General features: G+C 33.2%; 1 protein-coding gene across 1 annotated transcript in view; it reads right to left on the bottom strand.

The window, feature by feature from the left end:
• The window catches only part of LOC133186641 (slit homolog 2 protein-like), a 43803-nt gene extending 23393 nt beyond the window's left edge, over positions 1-20410 (bottom strand). The window contains exons 1-5 of the mRNA XM_061321874.1: positions 19899-20410; positions 18992-19063; positions 17811-17882; positions 16173-16244; positions 1157-1228 (exon numbers count right to left, since the gene is read on the bottom strand). Of these exons, the coding sequence (XP_061177858.1) occupies positions 1157-1228; positions 16173-16244; positions 17811-17882; positions 18992-19063; positions 19899-20086 (476 nt within the window). The 5' untranslated portion in view covers positions 20087-20410. The remainder of the gene's footprint in view (positions 1-1156; positions 1229-16172; positions 16245-17810; positions 17883-18991; positions 19064-19898) is intronic.
• Between the last annotated feature and the right edge of the window lie 653 nt (positions 20411-21063).

The raw sequence follows: 21063 nt of genomic DNA, 5'->3' as shown, positions 1-21063 counted from the left end.
CACTGCTTTTCAATTCAGACAGATATGATATTGTTGCAGTTGGGAATCGCTACAGAATCAGATACAATCTTCTTTGCATTATGTAATGCTAACTACCGTATTCCAAAGATTAAATGGGGTGATACAAAATACACGCATTGACACAAGGGAATAAAACATCTCTGTAACTATTTTTTCCATGCCGGCTTCTGTTCTGCAGTGCTAAGGTGAATAATTTGTACCGTAAGGTCGTATTTCATATAATAAAAGATGATTCATCTTCTGGTGAAACAACATCTAAAATTTTTATTGTCTTAGAAAGTCGATTAAAGGACATTTAAGTTATCAATACTGTTTTCTTAATGTTCGTGTGAATTACAAGTCTCTTTAATGGGTTTGTATAAAAAATTTTAAGAGTTTATAATGAGTCCTTTTTAAAAACTTATTTTTATTTTTTAAAAAAAGTTGACTTTAAATTCACATGAACAAAACAAAAGTGCTGCATGAACTTAACAGCTAAAAATCCCTGTACATCACTTCAATTTTCAGAAATGTAGTGATTTTTATGGTACCCGTAATTGTGTGGTTTTAATAAATATTGTCATCTTCAACAAAAAATTTGAAAAAAGCCTAAAAGTGGCTATTTGTGATTAAAGTTGTAAACATTTTAGCATTCTATTTATACACCTTATCTAATTATCAGAAAAAAAGCATGTGTCATTTGGATTTTATTATTTTCCTGAAGATGTCTTGTACGTTAATCACAGATCTCATCTCATTTCCTTATAACTCATCACCTGCTTTCAAGGCATTTTAGCATATACACTGGTTTAATATGTATTATTCTTAAAATATTGATCAATGAAATTCCATAAGACATCAAACCAGGACTATACCCCAATACAGATATAGATAATTATGCAGTGCACAATAACTGCAAGGTCCCCTGGGTCATCCACAAATTAGTTTCAATTTTTACAGAAATGTACTTCAAAATAATTTAAATTGCTGCTTCATGACAAATGTATTAATATTACAGATATTTTACCATAATTGGTAATTATCCCATACAAATATGTAGGCCTATGTTTAAGCTCTGCAAAGGTATACACATAAATTAGGGGACATGCCAGCAGATTATACATATTCATATGACCATATATAATGAAATACATACAAATTACGCAGAACAGTGGATCCGGTCAATGTCTTTTTTCCAATAACTTTCAGCTTGTTGTAGCTCAGGTCTCTACAAAGAAAAACAATATGTACTGGTGACATAAATAATGGCTTCATAGACAATAAACACAGTTCCCTGTAATATTGAGATTGGCTGCAGTATTATACAGGGATATGGAAGACACAAAAAGTTTATTTTATGTAAAAAACATTTGCTCATCTCAGCACACCTGCTTCACTTTGTATCAAATGAACAGAAGGCCACCCTATGAAGATAATCTTTATTGAAATTCTCCAGTTAATACAGATGTAACATTTGATAACAATTGGAAAATCATGTTCTTCAAAAACCCATACATTAGTGGGTACTTTGAAATTATTAATGTCTCTAAAGCACACCTGCATTGCCCCAATACACAAAAATATCAGACTTTTACAATCTTAAGTAATGAAATTGTACAGGTGTTTGTTTAGGTACATTTTTCATCCATTAAACATCTCAATATTCATGGTATATGACCTCAATATTCTGCATAAGTAGAAATTAGATTTTAACCAATTTTATTTTTTATTTAAAAAATCAAAAATATTTCACATTCTTAGGTCTCAAGATTTTGCTGATTTCAAGTCAAACAAATCAAATGGGCATTTTAAAACTAGTTCAATATCCCTACACATTAAAGAGAAAAATCTGACATAAAACTTTTTTTTTTCACAGGGTTGATTCTGTAGATAAAGTTCTCTGGAGGTGCTTATATGGTCTTTAAAAAGACAAATCAAATGAAAATAAATGTCTGATTTGGAGACGTGTTCATCGAACAGCAATCGGCAAGTAAACCGAGTAAACACTTGTGGGAAGGCAAGGTGCTTGCATTGGAGTTCTGTATCGTAGCTACAGTCATTCCTAACCAAGAAATACCCCAACTTCACAGAAAAATCACTAAACTGTTCAACTCATACTTGACGAGATGAAAGGTGGTCCATGTTAAAGCCTATCTCAAATTTATCATAAAATCTTGATTTTCCTCTGTTTCCCATTTTATAATGAGTTTGCTTGTGTTTGTTTTGAGGGTAGAAACATGCCCCCTTCAATAGGGTTTATCCAAGTTCAACTTTTGGTCAAGCATTCATGCAGAGTATTTCTGTATACAATATGTATACACTTTGTGTTAAGATGTACATTTGGTCATTTGCATTTTGATTTGAATATTATTCACCAAGAAACAAGAAATCCTCATTATATCCACAAGTTTTCTCTTGCTTAGAGATTCCTGGTCTGCCCACGTAGAAGAAACACTTAAAACCTGCAATATATAAACAATTTAACAATGGCCAATTTTTTCCCCTCATAAATCCCAATCTACAAGAGAAAGGTAGTTAAACTGTCATCATACACATTCTGCCTGAATAAAATTGCAACAGAACATTATAATCTTAAAACAATTTTTTTTGTTCTTTTTTTTTTTTTTTTGAATTTCACATTTTTATTGCATCTCTAACTCCTAAACATAATTAATGATAGTTAAGTATATTATGTACTAAAGTCTACTATATATCTATTAAATCAGGTCCTAGAATTTTGTCATAATTTTGACTTTAGAATGTTCTTGGGTTATGATCTTGATTGAACTGAGTCTAATTAGTTTTATCTGATTTTTTTTCTCCAATTGAACATTAGTTAACACAGTGTGTGTCTTAAAGATCCTAACAAGTTACAACTTTGAATTTGACTCCCAAGTTGATACAGTGAATGCTTTCTGAAGATATAACATTACCATTATCTATCATAAACTACAGCTAAACCAGCACCTGATATAGTGAGCTTGGTAATTACAAATGAGCAAAGTGTTTGAAAAAGTGTTTTAACCATTCTTCATTAATTGCAGATATTATCGGCAGCCTAAGAATTTTCTCATTTGATGACTTGGTAAAGAGGTCTTCATTCACAAGTCCATAGATCAAATGAATGAAGATCCCTGTGTCAAATGGTTATCTGTCAATGAATCTTTGCCTTGATCAGCTAGTCAGCTTAATGCACAATACCTCCTCTGTTCTGAAACCAGTACTTTTGATTTCACTTTCTATCACTTTTAACAGGAAACCCTGAAATAGGCAAAGTCTTTTTCCACCTGTCTCCGAGCAATGTGATAATCTTCCTATGAGAATAAAGTTGGTTGACCACCATTATAGAGGGAAGAGTACAATTTTTTTTTTTATGATGGTTATCATCTTATCTTCCAATCTTTAAATCTGATTAGATTTCAATTAACAATGCAGGTCTTTCAGATAGCAATGATTGTTTTCTGCATAGTTAACTTCTTTAAAGAATAACGTATTATCGCTGTACACAAGGGCATTTCCCCAGGGTGTGTGTGAGACAATATCGCTGGGTGTTTCTTTTTTCGGCTTGACATTGAAGAGGGGACCTTTTACATTCTCGTGCGATGAGTCTTGGTGAGCATGTGAAGTTTTTCAAGTCACCGGACATGAATGGAGATGTCAACTGACTTGCAAACATCGACATGGAATGTTATTACAGCTCACAGCCAAAAAAACCTGACATTAAACATTTCTGTAATTAATCTTCTCCTAATGGAAGAAGACTCCAATGTATGCATATTTGGCCAACCCTTTAAAACAACTAAAATGGATCGGGTATCTAAATATTTTGCCAGAAGTCCTCAACCATGACCCAATCTACTTGTAGTAACATACCAAATTACAAAATAGCACTAAGTTCTGCATGCAACTGTACATAACTGGATGATAAGCAATAAATTGAAATCAATTTGGATATCAGTTAGATGGTAAACCAATGAAATTAATCTGGAATTTCAACAGTGCAGTTTGTCATCTCCAGCAAATGGTAAAGGAGCAAATGTCGAGCACTCGATTATAATGATTGTCATACGCACCTCCCGATCAACCAACAAACCACACACCCAGTGACCCGAGGTGTCCTATAACAGAACGCTTTATGACATGGATTTACACCTTCAAAAATTAGCCTGTTTTACATTAACCAAAATCAGGAAATGTATGCACTGTCACATAATTCTTCATTGTCAACATGTGCATTAAATCCTAAGTCATGAATCTAATGCTCTCTGGTTGTGTATAAAACTTAGGTGTTAAAATGAATGAAAACCTGAATATATTGTTCTCCCAAAAATTGTTGCATATTAAATTAAGAAGATTTATAGTAAGGGGTAGATTAACAAGATTATCATCCATATACTAAGCATGTTAATTCTCTTTTATCATATCTATAGGGTTATTTTCACAAGGAAAACAAGATCTGTCTCAGTGTCTATCAATGCATGTAAAATGAAGAAAATCTTACGACAGAAATGGGCCCCGATAGGTGTTAAAACCATTAGTGATGTGATTAATGGGAACTGGTCACCCAGGTACAAATGTAGGTAATCATGTTCCTACCAACCACAGTTGTGATATCTTTGTAGTGTTGGACATTATGATGATATGATACAACATTACAAGCATTAGAGGACCATTGGCCCCCATGTTATTCCTCCCCTGTCCATAAATCATGGAGTGGAATTACAAAAATTGACTGTTTACAAGCTTACTAACCCAAACCAAGTCTGGTCCGAACTAATCATCAGCTTTAGAGGGTTCTAATGAGTGACCATGCAAAATCATGTCAACTGGGTGTTTGGTGTTTTAAAAAAAACATGTACCTGCACAGAGAGAGAGAGGTTATACTGCTGCTGCTTGACTAGTACATGTATTAACAAACTAAAAACTTTACCAAGGTAAAGAGAGATATAATTATTTCCCCTATAAAGAACCTTTCCTTAAAATGTGGACAAAGTCATTGAAAGGACAGATCAAAATCTGATACCTCTAGTCCCCCTCGAATGTGAAGAATCTAAACAATTAAATCACACTGGTATGTATGTTTAGGACAGGTAATGTACCACACGATACATCTCCCGATTCATTCATCCACAAACCGAATGGGACACTCCAGCCAAACTTGTCTCCTCATAAACCACAATCAAGAAAAAATTTGACAGATGAATGAAAAGAAATCTTGATACTCCATGTCAGTGCATCTAATTAAGGGATTGGAGGGGGATACAGGTCTGTTGCTAAATAAGGATGATGTACGTGGTGAAGAAATAGACACAATACAGGTTTTATAATGTCAAAGTTTGGACTCACTTCCACCAACACACTTTTAATTAGCTGTCATAATCATCTTTAAAAATTCCTAGCAGATGAGAAAAAAACCCATTCATGGACAGCTGTTAAAATATATGACCACCTAAAAATGCATGTGACGATGCATGCATTCATTAACTTTTTAGAGACTCTCATTTATCAAAATATAAGTCAGCATTAATTTTTTTAATACTCATTTCAGGTCATTTCCTAAATATTTTTGTTTCTGTCCCAAACGACCCAAAGTGCATTGTACTTACACTTTTCTGTTATGAAATGTTTAAATTTTGACATTACAATATTTCTGAGAAACTGCAAACTGGTTTTTTTAACACTCGGTTGAAATTTGCCACTTGAGTCTTGTTCCATAAGTAGATTAATGAGCTAGTACATAAATGTCCCTAACTGATCATTGATAATGCTGACAATGGTGTCAGATTTCTTCTGTCCACTGATGGTCGTGCCTGGGGGGAGGGACTCTGGCTGGATTACACCATGGGTGGGACACAAATTTGTTTTTAAACACAAGGACTCCCTTTCACTATGCTGTCAAGATGATCATTAACTGCCATCAGCTCTAGATGATAATGCAGACTAGGGACTCAAGTCAATCATAGCATCAAATAAATTACTGTGAGAACTATACTGTCTGAAAGTTGTTTGCGATCTTTTCTTTAATTGTTTGCAAATTACTGCATGTAATAGATATAATTATTTCTTCTAAACATATCAGCAAAAACATTAAGAAATGCTTGGAATATTTTTCTCACAAATCAAAGATTATTGGAAGTTTTGTTCTATTCTTTCAGGCCCTTTTAAACAACTGGAAGAGATCAGAGAAAAGAATGTAATTAAAAAGATTTGCAGGTGCTTGATGATACGACCCACTTTTCCCTGATCAAATAAATCTACTTTTTCAGGTTTCTTTCACAAAGTTATCATTCTCATCGAAAACAGAGCGATTGTGGAGACTAATCTTCTCTACCCAGTGTTACGACACACAAACAATTAGTACCCCACGGAGTCACGTAATGCACAACATGTCACAGAGGGAAAAATGTCACGGTTCGGGTGTATACCCCCCTTTCCTAATTACAACAATGACATCAGATGGGGAGATGTCAGTTTCTTTTAATATAATATTTGCTCTTTTTGTTACCCGATTAGTTCATCTCTTCCGCACAAAAGAAATTCAGTGGGGGTATGGTACACTGTAAATAGCACGTAGATTCTAAATACATTTTTGTGATTACTTTTCCTGGTGAATGACTTCTCTCGTTAGGTCGTCTTGCCATAACATACTAGAATTATCACCTGATTAAAATGTTAAAATTAAACACAGCAAACATTTCCCCCAACACTCAAGACCTACAGGGAGCCGACACTTCATTTAGACAAACAAATTCTACCTGTTTGTATTTGTCCTAAAAGACATTTACTTCATTGTTATCATGTCAATCACCTAAATTAAAAAAAAAAATTTACAGCAACTAAAAATTTGAATTGAAATTTAACCCTTTTTTCACATCACCCTGTTAATAAGTCTCTCACTTATTTTCATGTTAAAATTTTATGCACACCATTTCAAATAAAAGATCATCTTGTAAGATAATATACAAGATTTTCTGCCATTCAATGCACATTTAAGGTGCATACAACTTTACCCTTTTTCCTTCATGTGTGGTTCAATAATCCCATGCAGATACCTGATTACATACAGCATGCACTTTAAGAGAAGCAAGGTCCTACTTTAAGAGACAATCTGTTTTCATTCAAACATTTGATATAGACAATCAAAATTGTAATTGTTTACGCTAGAGCAGTTGTTTCAACACAGGTGGCTTATGGTCGAGTTTCACCACACAATTTCTAAGTTAATCAAGAAAGGGATGCAGAATTTTTTTTTTCATTTTATATATACAGGCAAAACCTTTTGGCACTCACTCAAAGATGTTAGTTACCTTAAATAACCCTAAATAGTACCATGTATATTGTCAAATATTTTTTGCCCAACTTTTTATTAAGTTTCACTGCTCTGGAAGACCCCACAAGTTCGGTAGAAGCAGAAAACATGCAGGAGTACCCTAATAATCCCAGCTAGCTATCTTATCTGTCCCACTCATATCAAATAAATTACCAGAACTATGTGCAGCCCCTTATTATGTCTGCTCTCTGTGTGAAGGGGTTAATTTTATTACAAAGATATTTGACACCGTTTATTTTAATTCACTAAACCCAAATTATGCTCTAAATAGCTTCTCATATTTAATACAAATTTGGGAATCTGATCCATCACAAAGAGTTGTTCTACTTCAAAACAGCATTGCAAGGATTACAAAGGAAAAAAGATTCCTTGTATAATAACAGGGTCCTTCATAAGGTGTTAAGCCTGCTTTATTAGCAAGTAACTTTTACATGTGTCCCTTAGATAATTTTCCTCAGAAATAAAAAAGCTAGAAAATATACAGCCACATCTTACACTAATCTTTAAATATGTTGAACTGCCTACCTAAAAAATATCACAAACCTGTTATTACTGAAACTCTAGATATAATAGCAATTCATCCTCTGAATATTATATGAAATAAAGGGGAAAAAACAGTGCATCTCTTTACCACAATTGTTACAAAATATGACTCATAATAAGTTGGTTTCTACCGCAAAAGATACCAATTTCGCATGAACTAAAAAAACTCTCTTAAAGTTTGTGTCTCTTTGTTCTATACATTCCAACAATCCCATCCTGGAGTCTATTTGTTCTGATCCCAATCAACAAATTCAATTCATTTTCATTTTTTCTCAGCAAATGTTGGTTATTATTATTCTTAGGTATTTAATAGCAAGCAAAGATCCTTTGGAATACATAACTTTGATTTAACAGAGAAAATTATTTTAAGTTGTTTCTTATGATGTATTGTGACGTGATGTTCCCCTTAATAAAAGCAGAAGAAATCACCATTATAACTATTAGATCATGAATATGTAACAAGAAAGGAGATCAGAAATGGAAAAAGTTCAATAGCCTAAACAAAGTAGGGCCTTGTCAAAGAATAAAATAACAAGCCCCCACTCAAGAAACCACTGAAAAAACACAAGTATTGTGATCAAGTTCACTTAATGACAGCTGTGGGATGACCATAACAATTCTGCGATGTTCACATGAAAATTACGGACAAGTCTACTTCCAAAAGAGTAACACTTGAGCATTCCTTGAGAGATTTACTACATAACCACAGAAGATAAGGGGGGCTCTGATCTATGTTGGAGAGGGAGGCTCACTAATAGATGATGGACTTAGGGATAATAAGAGTTCATTCCAGAGATTAAGATAGGGCTTCTCTAGTGGATTAAGGGAATGATCCGGTTAATTAAATTATCTGCATGTGTCTATCATAGATCTGAGGAGAGTACAGTTAAGGTTTTTTATTATGATCAAATGCACTTGTTTGTCTACACCATTCTGACACTGGTAAAATGGGCTTTGGGTTTAAAATAATAAAAATCAGGAATATCAAATCAGAATTATAATTCCAATAGCATGAAATAAAAAGAAATTAGTTGTTATCTGGTGTTAAAGTGACAATTAATGTAACACCAAGATAAAGATTTTAATTTGACATTTAATAGTGGAGTATTTTTCACACTTGTAGAATTTTGAAGTCAGGCTCAATCAGCAATATACATAAACCCTCAGACATCCATAAAGCTCGATCCCCATATTCTCCTAGATGATAAAGTGTCTCTACTATCTTAATGAAAATCACTGAACAGAAGGTCAAACCCAAGGACATGAGGAGAGAATGGATATACTTGATGACTCCAATCAAAGCTCACGACAAGGATTTTAGTTGAGGACTTGACCAGTTCTTGCAATAAAGGCCGACTACGGTCTGAAGTGTGATGTATTAATAGTGCTTCCCCTGCCAGACATTTGATGGGCACCTCCCTCACCTCAGCTGACCTCTTCAGCTAAGGTCAAAACAATAGATGAAACACAGATGTAGCCTGCTTGGGGAGGAGAAACTGTCATGGAGCCATGAAAGAAAAACCAGTAAAAACAGCATGAAGGAAAATGATCTCGTTTGTGTGGTCAGGCACCAGAAAGGTATCGAGGTAATACAAGAAATATCGGAACAGGAAAGAAATTCACTCTAACCACTTCTGATTAGAGATCATTATAGTAAGGACATGATCCTGTGAAAACAAGGCTCTCTCTGAGTACTCATAATACAGCAGTTGTCTGAAGGAAAAAATATAATACACAGCCGGGGTGTTTTATTTCCAAAGTATTGCTATAGAGGGGGATCAATAAATGGAAAATTCAATACTCCTGGAAAGTCAAACCAGATGGGATATATATAATATACCACAGTATACACTTTGATGTTGCTAATCCTTTGGGTGTGTCTTAGTCACTCAAAATACAAACACAAATCCCTAACTGTCAAAATACATTTCTTTCCCCATAATTCAATATGTCAGATTTGACTAGGTATATACATTGAATCACTATTTCTTTAATTTGCACATATTGAATGAGGTTTTCCTCTCCTTTAAGTGTGTTTGATTGCGAGAGTGTAACATTGAACTGCCCCGTATTTCACCTTCAAATCCGACACAGAGACGTTCAGAAGAATATTTTTCTCTACCAAGACAATTGTAACGGTCATACCCCTACACTTAATAAAGACTGCTCACATCTTTAGGGAGTTCAGAGTTGACCTATGGTTAAAAGAAACTATGACAGGGCTTGCACATTGAACTATGTATGTAGATTATTCTAATTAACATACGTTTTCATTGTCAGATTACAACTTTTTCGTTGTCATTTTTAACAAGGACCAGACTGGTTGAGAGAAAAGTCTCTTTTTAACCCTTTTGGGTGGTCTTTGACTTACTTTCTCACTACCAGCAATTATTTCTCTATTTATTACATTGTTTTACATATATAATTATGAAAACATTTACAATGGCATAAATGAAAACCTCCTTGGGAATCTATGGAATCATATGAAAGAATTTTGTTTAAGTACATCGAATGTGGCATTTTATTTTAATAGCAGGTCTTTGAGAAAGATAGATAAAATTTTAATACAACCATGTATTTTACCACACTTAAAAAAATTTCATTCTTACATTACCCCCTACACAGTAATGCAGATATAAAATTCTCATTTTGTAGAGTACTGGAGACATACATATTTGCTTGAGAGGCAGAAATGCATGAATTGCTAAATTTTAAAAGAAAAATGTTCACGTATGATTTTATATTTAGATATCACTTGCCTAGGATTGAATTGTCTTTGGAATATCTGATGATTTGTAGAATATGTCCCTTGATAAGCTGGAAGTTTTAAACTACCAACAGGACCCTAGATCTTAGAGGAAGACCTATTAAAATGATAAAATATCAGTCTGTTAAAAGAGCACCATAGCTCTTCACAAACAATATCTCTTGTTCATTGAAATTTGTCACAGTAGGAGACTGATCAGGTCCCCCAATTTCTTGAACCTTTAAGTCTGTGATTTTCCCCCCGTACTGCACCACACATCTGCCGCCTATCTTGTGGGATTATCTTCCCCTGATTTACAGAATCTCACTTCAAAAGAGAAGATGTATCATGCCATCACAATGACACGTCGAATGTTGTGTCATGATGCACCTTAAATCTATTTGATTGAACACTTAGTCTGCCTGTGATCTCGGTTTTAATCAGTTGATGTAATTCATTCCCCCCACCTATCACTGATTTCGTTGCCTAAATACCTGGGCAGTGTTCAACCATAGGAGGAATTTTAAGCTGAACTGTCAAACAATAAGGTCAGGAGAACTTCACTACAAACAGTTAACTCAAGAATTCCAAACAAAATTTCTAACATATGGAATGATGTATTTTATTCCATTACTTTCTTGCGTATTGTCCACTCTTGTGACCTAGAGGCTTGTTTTCTTAAACAGCAATTTATTGCTACTAGTAATACGGTTTAAAATTTCAAAAATACGATGAAAGATCTTTTTTTGCGAAGGATAATTAATGATTTTGAATCTACTCAAATATAGCTTGCACTGAATTATTCTTGTGTGTGCTTCCTATATAGACTCGTTGGTACTTCAAAGATGAAGGTTGCTGAGTTCGTACTGTCAATTAATAAATCTGAATCTTGTAAACGTTTGCCTTGAGATGTAAAAACTTGTGTCAGATGGTCAGTTCATTGGAGGTATCTTTGATGGAAAACACACATGTTTGAGCATTTATCAGTGAAATCAAAGTTAGGTTCATGAAAATAAACTCCCCCTCTCTGTCTTTCATTCTTTTTTGTCAGTCCTAGAAATTTCTTTACAAGATGTTGTTAACATTACATATGTGCTGTATAGATCATACAGATTGGTCAAATTTTTAACATTCTCTCTTTCTCTCTCTCTCCTTCCTTCACACACAAAAAATCCCATTTACAACTCTACCACTCCTAAATAATTTTTCCACTAAGATAAGTAACAAAATATTTCTTTATATGAAATGCTTCGATCATTTTAACACCTTAAATAAACTTGATACTTTTAAGTAAAGCAACAGGGACAGACAGATGTATGAATGAACAGAAATTATTTTATCAAGGTGTTAATTTTTTATCAATTTAAGTCCATTTAGCATCTGTCATTTACATAATCTTTGTGAACTTACAGACTTACAACAATATGAAAGAAATATTTTTTGTGTGATGTGAAGGTTTCCTTCTCTGTGCATTCATCCACATTAGTGTTTCTTTACACAGGTATATTTACTGCATGATACAACTTTACACAAATCATTTTCAAAAGCTGTCATCACTTTAAATGCACCTCGTACATCAGGTTAACAACTGTGTAATAACCTCTTTTTATAAAACCTGAGAGCTCTGGGCTAAAAGTAACAAATAAAAACTTATATATAGTGAAAAAAGAAAAATGTCATTTTCTATGAAACCTCTTACATCCAGCGGGTATACATTTCTGCACCAAAACACACACAGACAATTTCAAGCCAAGCATGTAGCGAGAATGATGTCAAGGCAGAGAGAATCAAAGAGAGCAACATTTCATCACACATTTTGTAACTGTGAGAGGGTTACCAGATCATTTTATGAATGTAGTATGTGCAGTTTCATGAAACAAGACAAAACTGTGTGCCAGTAAATACACTGTACTATGTGCTAACCAAACTTACACATCTTGGGTTCAACATTTTTTTATGCACAATAAAATTGATATAGATTTTAAATAAATAAATAAAAAAAAAAGCCAGGTATTTTTTTAAAACAAATTTTTGCTTTTCTGTTTTGTTTCAAGGTGTATTTAAACATGCAGCAATAAAAAAAAATGTCAGGGGTTGTCAGACATAATAAACAAGCTATAAATATACACACTTATTGGAATGACTTAGCACACAACTCCATTAGCACCGAGACATAAAGGTAGCATAAAAACAAACTGCATGAAATTGCATTTTTCAGACATCAAAAAAAACCAAAACATACTTAAATATCTTAAAACTTTTAAAGCAGAGCTCAAACTCTAGCTCCTTGTGATGGCAAAATAATGGACCTCTCGGATAACAGTCTATAATGAAATTGGTCTCCATTACATATATTCTTCTAAGCATGGTTGTTATCTCCTGCCGTAAAACTGATGTGCATGTGTGAAAACTGAAGAGGACCCCATCACAAAAACTAGATTACTGGCACCAAAAAGTATGCCAAACACTGGTTCTTATTCACGAGAGGGTAAACCATACATATGCCTTCTCAAACTTATTATTTTTCCATTCTTCTGTGCTCACAATGGCCATGATTTTATGGCAATATTTGATAAGACTTAAAACCTATCAATCTTTCAAACTTCAGTCTCTTTGGCTGGCCTTGATATACATGTTAGAGTTAACATATACTCTAAAAAGGATCAAGTTTTCATGAATTAGCCAACAGTAGCACAGACTACAAGTATGCCTTGGCATAATTTTAAAATCTGGAGACTCAAAGGTATTCCAACAATGTGTTCATCTTAATAGTACAAGCACAAAACTTTAATTTTAAGTTAATTTACCTTTATTGTTTTAAAGGTTTTTATTTTGTGGATTTTGATAAAAGTAAATTGGCTACCTTAACATGTCGTTAAATGCATGTTATGACAGGGTGTACAAAATAAAATTACTTGCTCACAATAAAACCTGCAATAAAACATCAGAACGATGCTGTCTACTTATTTTTAAATTCAAATTTACTAAAACTCTGTGTGTGTCCTTTCAATCAAATACATTGTTCATAAAAAGAGTGGCAGTCTATATGTTTGAACATTTTCAGCCAAGTTTTGCCTTTATTTTATTGTCCAGAGCTTCTACATGCAACAAGAATGGAAAATTTCAAAAGATTTTAAGACTTAAGAAAGTGACATTGATGAGAGCAAAATGTCTCAACAATCCATGTGAACCTGTAAAACAGCCCATTGTATTCACAGCAAAGAAAAGTCAATGCCACATGTATAAGCCATGATGAAAGCATCTGGATTAAACAGTCAAGCTATAACTACAGCCTCCCAAAAATCAGAAACCTTTATAGTGAAAATATGATTCCTCCACGACACCTCCATGTACAAAGCCATCTATACTTCATCTCACTGATCAGAAAAAAAATCTTTCTTACAGACCAATTGTCGATGTTAAGTGCATATAAACTGTTAAGAATTACTACCACATGAGCCAACATATCAACCCACAGAAGTTATGTTTTCTTAATAAAGAATATACATATATTATATCCATACCATATTTCTCATAATATTTATGTACCACCTGCTAAAGATAACCTTCCATTATCAGATATTATCCACAAGGTATTTATAAGCAAAATCTTTTACTATATGGACCCATTCCTACTTCATTTCTTATCAAATTTAGATTATATACTAGACCCATACCTACTTCATTATTTATCAATTTTAGGCTATACACTAGACCCATAACTACTCCATTATTTATCAATTTTAGACTATACACTAGACTCATTCCTGCTTCATTATTTATCAATTTTAGGCTATACACTAGACTCATTCCTACTCCATTATTTATCAAATTTAGGCTATACACTAGACTTATTTCTACTTTATCAAATTTAGGCTATACACTAGACTTATTCCTACTTTATCAATTTTAGGCTATACACTAGACCCATTCCTACTCCATTATTTATCAATTCAAATCATGACATCATCAGAGAACTGGGTATTGAATGTATTTTCTATATCACAATACTTTTGTTTTTCATCTTCAACCTTGATCATTCTATGTGTGGTCATAAAATTATAATCAGAAAAATAGAAATGTCAAGAACTTGTCAAAATAAAAATGAAATGGATTTGAGATTTTCTCTTTGATCTTACTGAAGTGTATCCTGTAATCTACATATTGAAATGCGGCTGTCAAAATCATTTCAAATACATCATAAACACATAGACTGATTAAAGATTTGCAGATGGAATATGTAATAAACATGAGAATTAACCAACATTTTGTTTAGGTTTAAGTAAAACAATTTCTAAAGTTACTGTCTTTATATAAAGAAGTCAAAATTCCCATGACATTTTTGCTTTCTTCAATTAGAAGCGCATTCCCAAACTTTAAACACAGACTTGCATTAATGCATTTTAAAGACTTTTGTTTATTCGCAGAAAAACCTGAGCTGCCAAAATCACACCTCCCAGCTCATACTTCTGTACAATTAATGGGTTTATTTTTCTATTATAAAGTCTTTTTATATTATCCTGGTATGGCAGAAAGTTTTAAGGTGAAGCACAGTCCTAATGCCATCACTTAGATGTGTTAATGTTTTCATAACACTTTTCCCCTTTTCCTTACTGGAAGAACAAACATCCTAAACACCTTGACAACTTTGACAAAAAGTCAGAATCTTCAAAGATCTTACTTACAATAAACTATTTATTCTATTATGTCATTTAGCAAAATACAACAAATTCTTTCATTAGTTTGCAAAACATATTTTGACTTTAAAACACAGACAAACAAACGAAAGGAAAACATCTTTTAGCAGTACATTAGTAAAGTGTAAAAATTTATTCTACGTATTTCTAATCTGTTTCAGCTAACCAGTTCTTTCATTTTTTCATGTATAAACTTGACAGGGTGTTATTAAATTGAAATTTATCAGAGGAGCCCAAACTTCAACTTTGCATTTTTTTCCAACAAAGTAAGGAGTAATCAATATTCATGTCCATGATCTACATTATAAATGAAGGATTTTCTTTTTTTCAAACTTCAAAATTTAATACTCAAATTCAAACCCACCTTAAATTTATTTTCAAAAGCCCAAGTGCATCCCAAACTATGAATTAAGACTCCGAGATCTTGTAACACCTGAATCATTCAAACTGGAGCAGCATTTGCATTGTAAATAACGGCTTAAAAAATAACATTAAAATAATTATTGTAAAAAATGTCCTTGAATTTAGAAACAGATTTGTAAGACGAGGTGACAGAACAAGAGAGCAAAATGAATCATCCTTTCCCACAGTGCTATGACTACTACCACTTTGCAGCCAAAAAACTTGCAAGAATGAAAATGTAACAGGCTTTCCATAGGTGCTGAATAATAATACAATATTTGCTGAATCTGAATTTGATCTCTTTTTCAGCACATCCTCCTTGACCTAATCATTGAGTTTATAAACAGATATTCAGGAAAAAGATCCAACCAAATGTTGTCCCATATTTGTTTGATCACTTAAACTTTAGGTCTATATAAACAATATAAAAACAGTGGCCCAAGTAGGTACTTACAATCTTTGAAGCTTTTTCATTGAAGCAAACAAATTGTCAGGAAGCTCCGTCAGTTCATTTCTGTCTATTCTCCTACAAAGTATGAATTAGAAATTGATATTTAGGACAAAGAAAACGGTCATTGGTAATTACCAATGGCTTATATCTTTTTTATTTTTAAACTTATTAATTCAAAAATATTTCATGTAGATTAAAAAGTTACATGTATTTTAACTTCATTTTTGTTGCATGTTGTATACAAAACTTAGTTTATATAAGCTGTATAATACTGTTTGTGACCAAAAAATACAAATCACCACAATCAGGACAGTATTATTTGTTGACTACCTGTACATCAATAAATGATCCAGTGATAATATGCAATATACTAAACAGCAAAAACATACTTTTTCAGCTATTGGGGATTAGTGAAAAGTATAATTAGCTTTTTATTCTCTCTTATACCAATAATATACAATTTAAGAGTCACTATAAATTCCCTTGCAGTGGTCTTTAACTGATCGTGTCAGGTACTATAGTTGGAATAATAAAATGTCTCCAGTACCGTACTTTCTGTAACAGTGGACATAGTAGGACTAATTCGAAATCACTTTAGAATTAACATACTTTTAATTTACTCAGGTACTTTAGGTATCTATCTACGATTTTAAATATTTAAAAAAAAAAAAGCCGTAGTGTCTCGGGGGTTTAAAAAACCAGCTGGTGGTGTGCGGAACAAGAAGCAGGCCACTGATGGTCGCGACAGAAGATCCCAAAATACGACCAATAATGGTTTTCCTTTCCATTGCCAAAATATATGGCAAATACCGCAAAATCGGCGAAAAGACGGGTTGACAATTTCATCATCTTCAGCTTCCCGCTCTTCTGCCATCATTGAATAATTTCCGGTGACACTAAAATCTGACTATCTACCGATGAGCTTTCTATTTCCGGATGTAATTTTTCTGTGATTGCAATAAATCTGTCATCGCTTAAAGTGACAAATTCCTAAAGATGTGTTAAACAAAATATCAACTACCACTGACAATAAATACTGATAATTGAATATAATTGATCTTCTGATAATCTCTGATAGACATGGCAAGTAAATTTTCTCCAGCCCTGTGGGTGTTACGTACAAACCAAAACCCGAAAGTCGCCCAGGAGTCTACTCATCATGTCTAATACTGGCCGTGGGGGTCGATGTCGTTGGGTGATAATGGGCCAGACTCGCGATAAGCCACTGCCCTATTTAGATAATAGTCACAATTTGTCGAAACATGAGGATGAAAACGACACAAATCATTAGAAGTATATAATAACTGAAGGAGATAACGGGAAAGTCGTAAACGAAATTAGACGGGCATAAATCACAAACGTAAACTGAAACTTACGTAACTAAAACAACAAAACATGATTGTCGACAAAACTTTTGGTATCTGGGGGGAATTCATTTCTTTAGTTTTTCATAAATCATACATGCATATTATCTTTTCATTCAGATCGTTAAAATCAGATTCAAAAATCCACCCCGCCCTTGATTTCATTATTCCATTCATAACGCACAATTCATAATATCAAAAAGTTTCAACCTGCGGTATTCTCATCGCCAATAACTACAAGATCTAAATGGCCCGTACAGCTGTACAATCTACTTACAATCTTTCCATTTGGTCAAGATCTCGAAATGCTCCCTGCTCAATAGTATGTATCTTGTTTTCTAGCAATTGTCTGAAACAAAAAACCAGTTGGGCTTCGTGTAATTAGAGCCGATATTTGATATAGTATGTCTCTTGTTGAAATCCAGGCACTTTGGGTGGCAGATAAAAGACACTTTTTGAAGATTATTATTTTTAAAAGGTGATACATTTCTTGCGAAATTTTATGATTTTTTTAAAAATCTAATTTTTTGAATATCTTTTCATGTAAAATGTTTCTATCTTGGAAAAATTTAGAACTTAATTTATTCAGTTCAGGGCATTTTCTTTTCCTTTTTTTTTGTCGTCTACCCGAAAGACAATTTGAAATATCTTTTCCTACTCCCCCCCTCCCCCCCCATAAAAAAAATCTACAACATCTGCTTTTGTAAACGTTGACCAGGTGCTTGGGGAACGGGAACTTCAAAAAACCCATGATCTCTGACAATACAGTGTTTGTGTGAGAACATTGTAACCTCATTCATATTAACAATATTCCAATAATTCCGAGTTTGCTTTACGTACAAACTGTTGGCTGTGAGAATTTAATTTTGCCAGAAACCCCTTGGACTTATTTGCTTGAAGAAGTCACATTAAACTGATACATACTGAAGGAGTTATGTAAGCACATGTCGAATTGGCTGTGTGAATGATAGGAGTCCTAGCAGTGTAAATACAGCGAGATTAAACAATATGGAGTGGACATGAAGGTTTCCTTTAGGCAAGTGTCAAACACTCTCAAAGCAGCTGATTTTGCCGATTTTATATGTTTGGTGTTATAAAGAAAATAATGCTCTTTCCAGTTTTAAAGTTCTTTTCATTTTATCAGAAATTATGTAATAGTCTTGTGCGTATATACGTGCTATTGACTGTGTATATATTTAGGATTGATAACAAAATATGAAATTAAGATAATAAAAATATGATATGCGATACCGAAAGAAAGGTTATGATAATCATAAAGAAATGTAACATGGTGGGAAAAAATTATCAAGCAAAAATGCAACAAGAGAATTAAATAATACAGTGTTACATAACAGAAAAAGAAAGCATGTATGAAGATATATAAATTTGATAAAATCCACACCAATAAACACCAGCAATTAAAAAAAGGATAAAACTGAAAAACAGTAGATAACTTACAAAACTTTTAGATTGTTTAAATTCTGTAGATCATTTCTTCTGATCACCGTTATATTATTGCCTTGTAATTCTCTGGAAATATAAAAAAAAAATATTAGATCATCTCTCTCTCTCTCTCTCTCTCTCTCTCTCTCTCTCCAGGCAATGCTGTTACATTTTTGTTAGTTACATGTAAATTATTTTTTTTTAAATGAACTATAAGAATATATATACAGTATGACACTACAGTCAAAAGAAATTAATCACTTTCTAACTAATTATAGACACGATATTTAGTATAGCAAATTGTGCATAGTTATATTCACATTTTATATATATTATACTTATAGGGATTTAGAAAATATATATCCCTGACTTAGCTGTATATTTCATAAATTCTATATCACACGGAGTACCTAAGCGAGAACGTATTTAGACTACGTAGATATTTTAAGCTAAGTGCCGCCTTATTGGGTCTTTACTTAAAGACACTTTTATCAATATGTCTTCAATTATTCGCGATATCAAAAGCGATAGCAATGTTGGTTTGTTATTGTATTTTCGAAGGCAGGTATATGTAAAACTGTTAACATCTATTCATTGCAATTTTATGTTTATTAATACCCTTAACGGCTTAATCTCATAAGCGGACTGGGTGTTCGACGTTAAATAAATATTTAGAAGAGACTTAAAAAACAGGTTATCCTTACGGACCAATTCCATAAATTCTTACATTACGAATATATCGGCCAACCTCTTAAAAAACATTATAGTTTTCATATTTTACTTTGTTTAACATTGCTTTATTAAAAGATATTAAAAAGTCGAAAAGTCGACAGTAAAATGCATTATTAAGGTTAAACTTCACACCTGCTCTGTGAGAATTAGTGTAATTAATTCTTGTAATTAATTCGTGCACTATACTTACAAGCGCTGCGTTGCTGGAGGAATTCCACTTGGTATAATTCGTAATTTTTTATAACTACAATCTACAGTTTTTTGTTGACAAACACATTCCTTTGGACATGCCATTGCGGCAGTCAAGGAAATTAACATCACCACTACAAACATTATATTCCACGTAATGTAATCCACAAAATATAATTTTGGTTTCATCTTGCAAAAATGGATTTTTTCTTCAAATTTTATCACTACGGTGGCACAGTGCAGAGCTCTACATTATATATTCCACAGTAAAAACATGCATGTAGCAGTTGTAATATCGCCTGAATGACAAGGCTATCCCTTTAACTAATTTCAACCTCTACAGGTGTTCCTCATTCATAGAAATTCCGAATCTCCAATCGTCTGTTTTTCTTTCTACTTTCACAGTTATCGAAGATGCACGAACCTTTTTAATCTAAATTTAATAGATGTCAAATACCCTGTATATCCTGTGAAATTTAGTATACGGAATTGTTCGATACCGATTCGTACTCTACGCGCTTTGGGCTCAATCCATTACGAAAATTGGGGGTGGGCGGGATTTCGTCAACCAATGAGATGTCCTGGAGCGCTTATATACAACTTCATCGCATTCTTTACATATATTTAATCTAATTAAAACGATTATGTTCGGACAATGCTAAATTAGAAAAGAATTTGACCGTGACATATTGGTTTTTAAAACATATCAATAAAGGTAGCCTCCATGTGTTAATTGGTGACGAAAAGGAATTTCAAAGGTACCCTTATATTAGATTAACGGGTCTTTTGAGAATGATAACCCAATTAAATGATTGATTTGATAATATTATTAATCCAATTCAACAGAAGATTCTGTAGATACAACAATAAAGGATATCCACTCTGTGTAGGTATATCAGGTGCGCGGACACACCTGAAGGGGTCGGCCGCATGCAGGTAAATACTGCACCAGAACTCGGTGATTTATTGACATAATTAATTGTCGAACACAATAACTACACAAACAAATAGCATCTGATTAATTTTCTACTGACTCATTGTGACAGAATTGTTTTTTTACATGTTTTTTTTTTTCTAATTTACTTAAGGAATCAAGTGCCCACTCTTGCTGTAGAATGAAACTGCAGTTTCCAGTCTTACAAAGAATGATAGTTATGTATATATAC

Source organism: Saccostrea echinata, unplaced genomic scaffold, assembly GCF_033153115.1.
Source record: "Saccostrea echinata isolate AGI-Se365-2 ecotype Australia unplaced genomic scaffold, CSIRO_AGI_Sech_v1 ptg000014l, whole genome shotgun sequence".
Lineage (NCBI taxonomy): Eukaryota > Metazoa > Mollusca > Bivalvia > Ostreida > Ostreidae > Saccostrea > Saccostrea echinata.
This window is presented reverse-complemented; position numbering and strand designations above follow the sequence as displayed.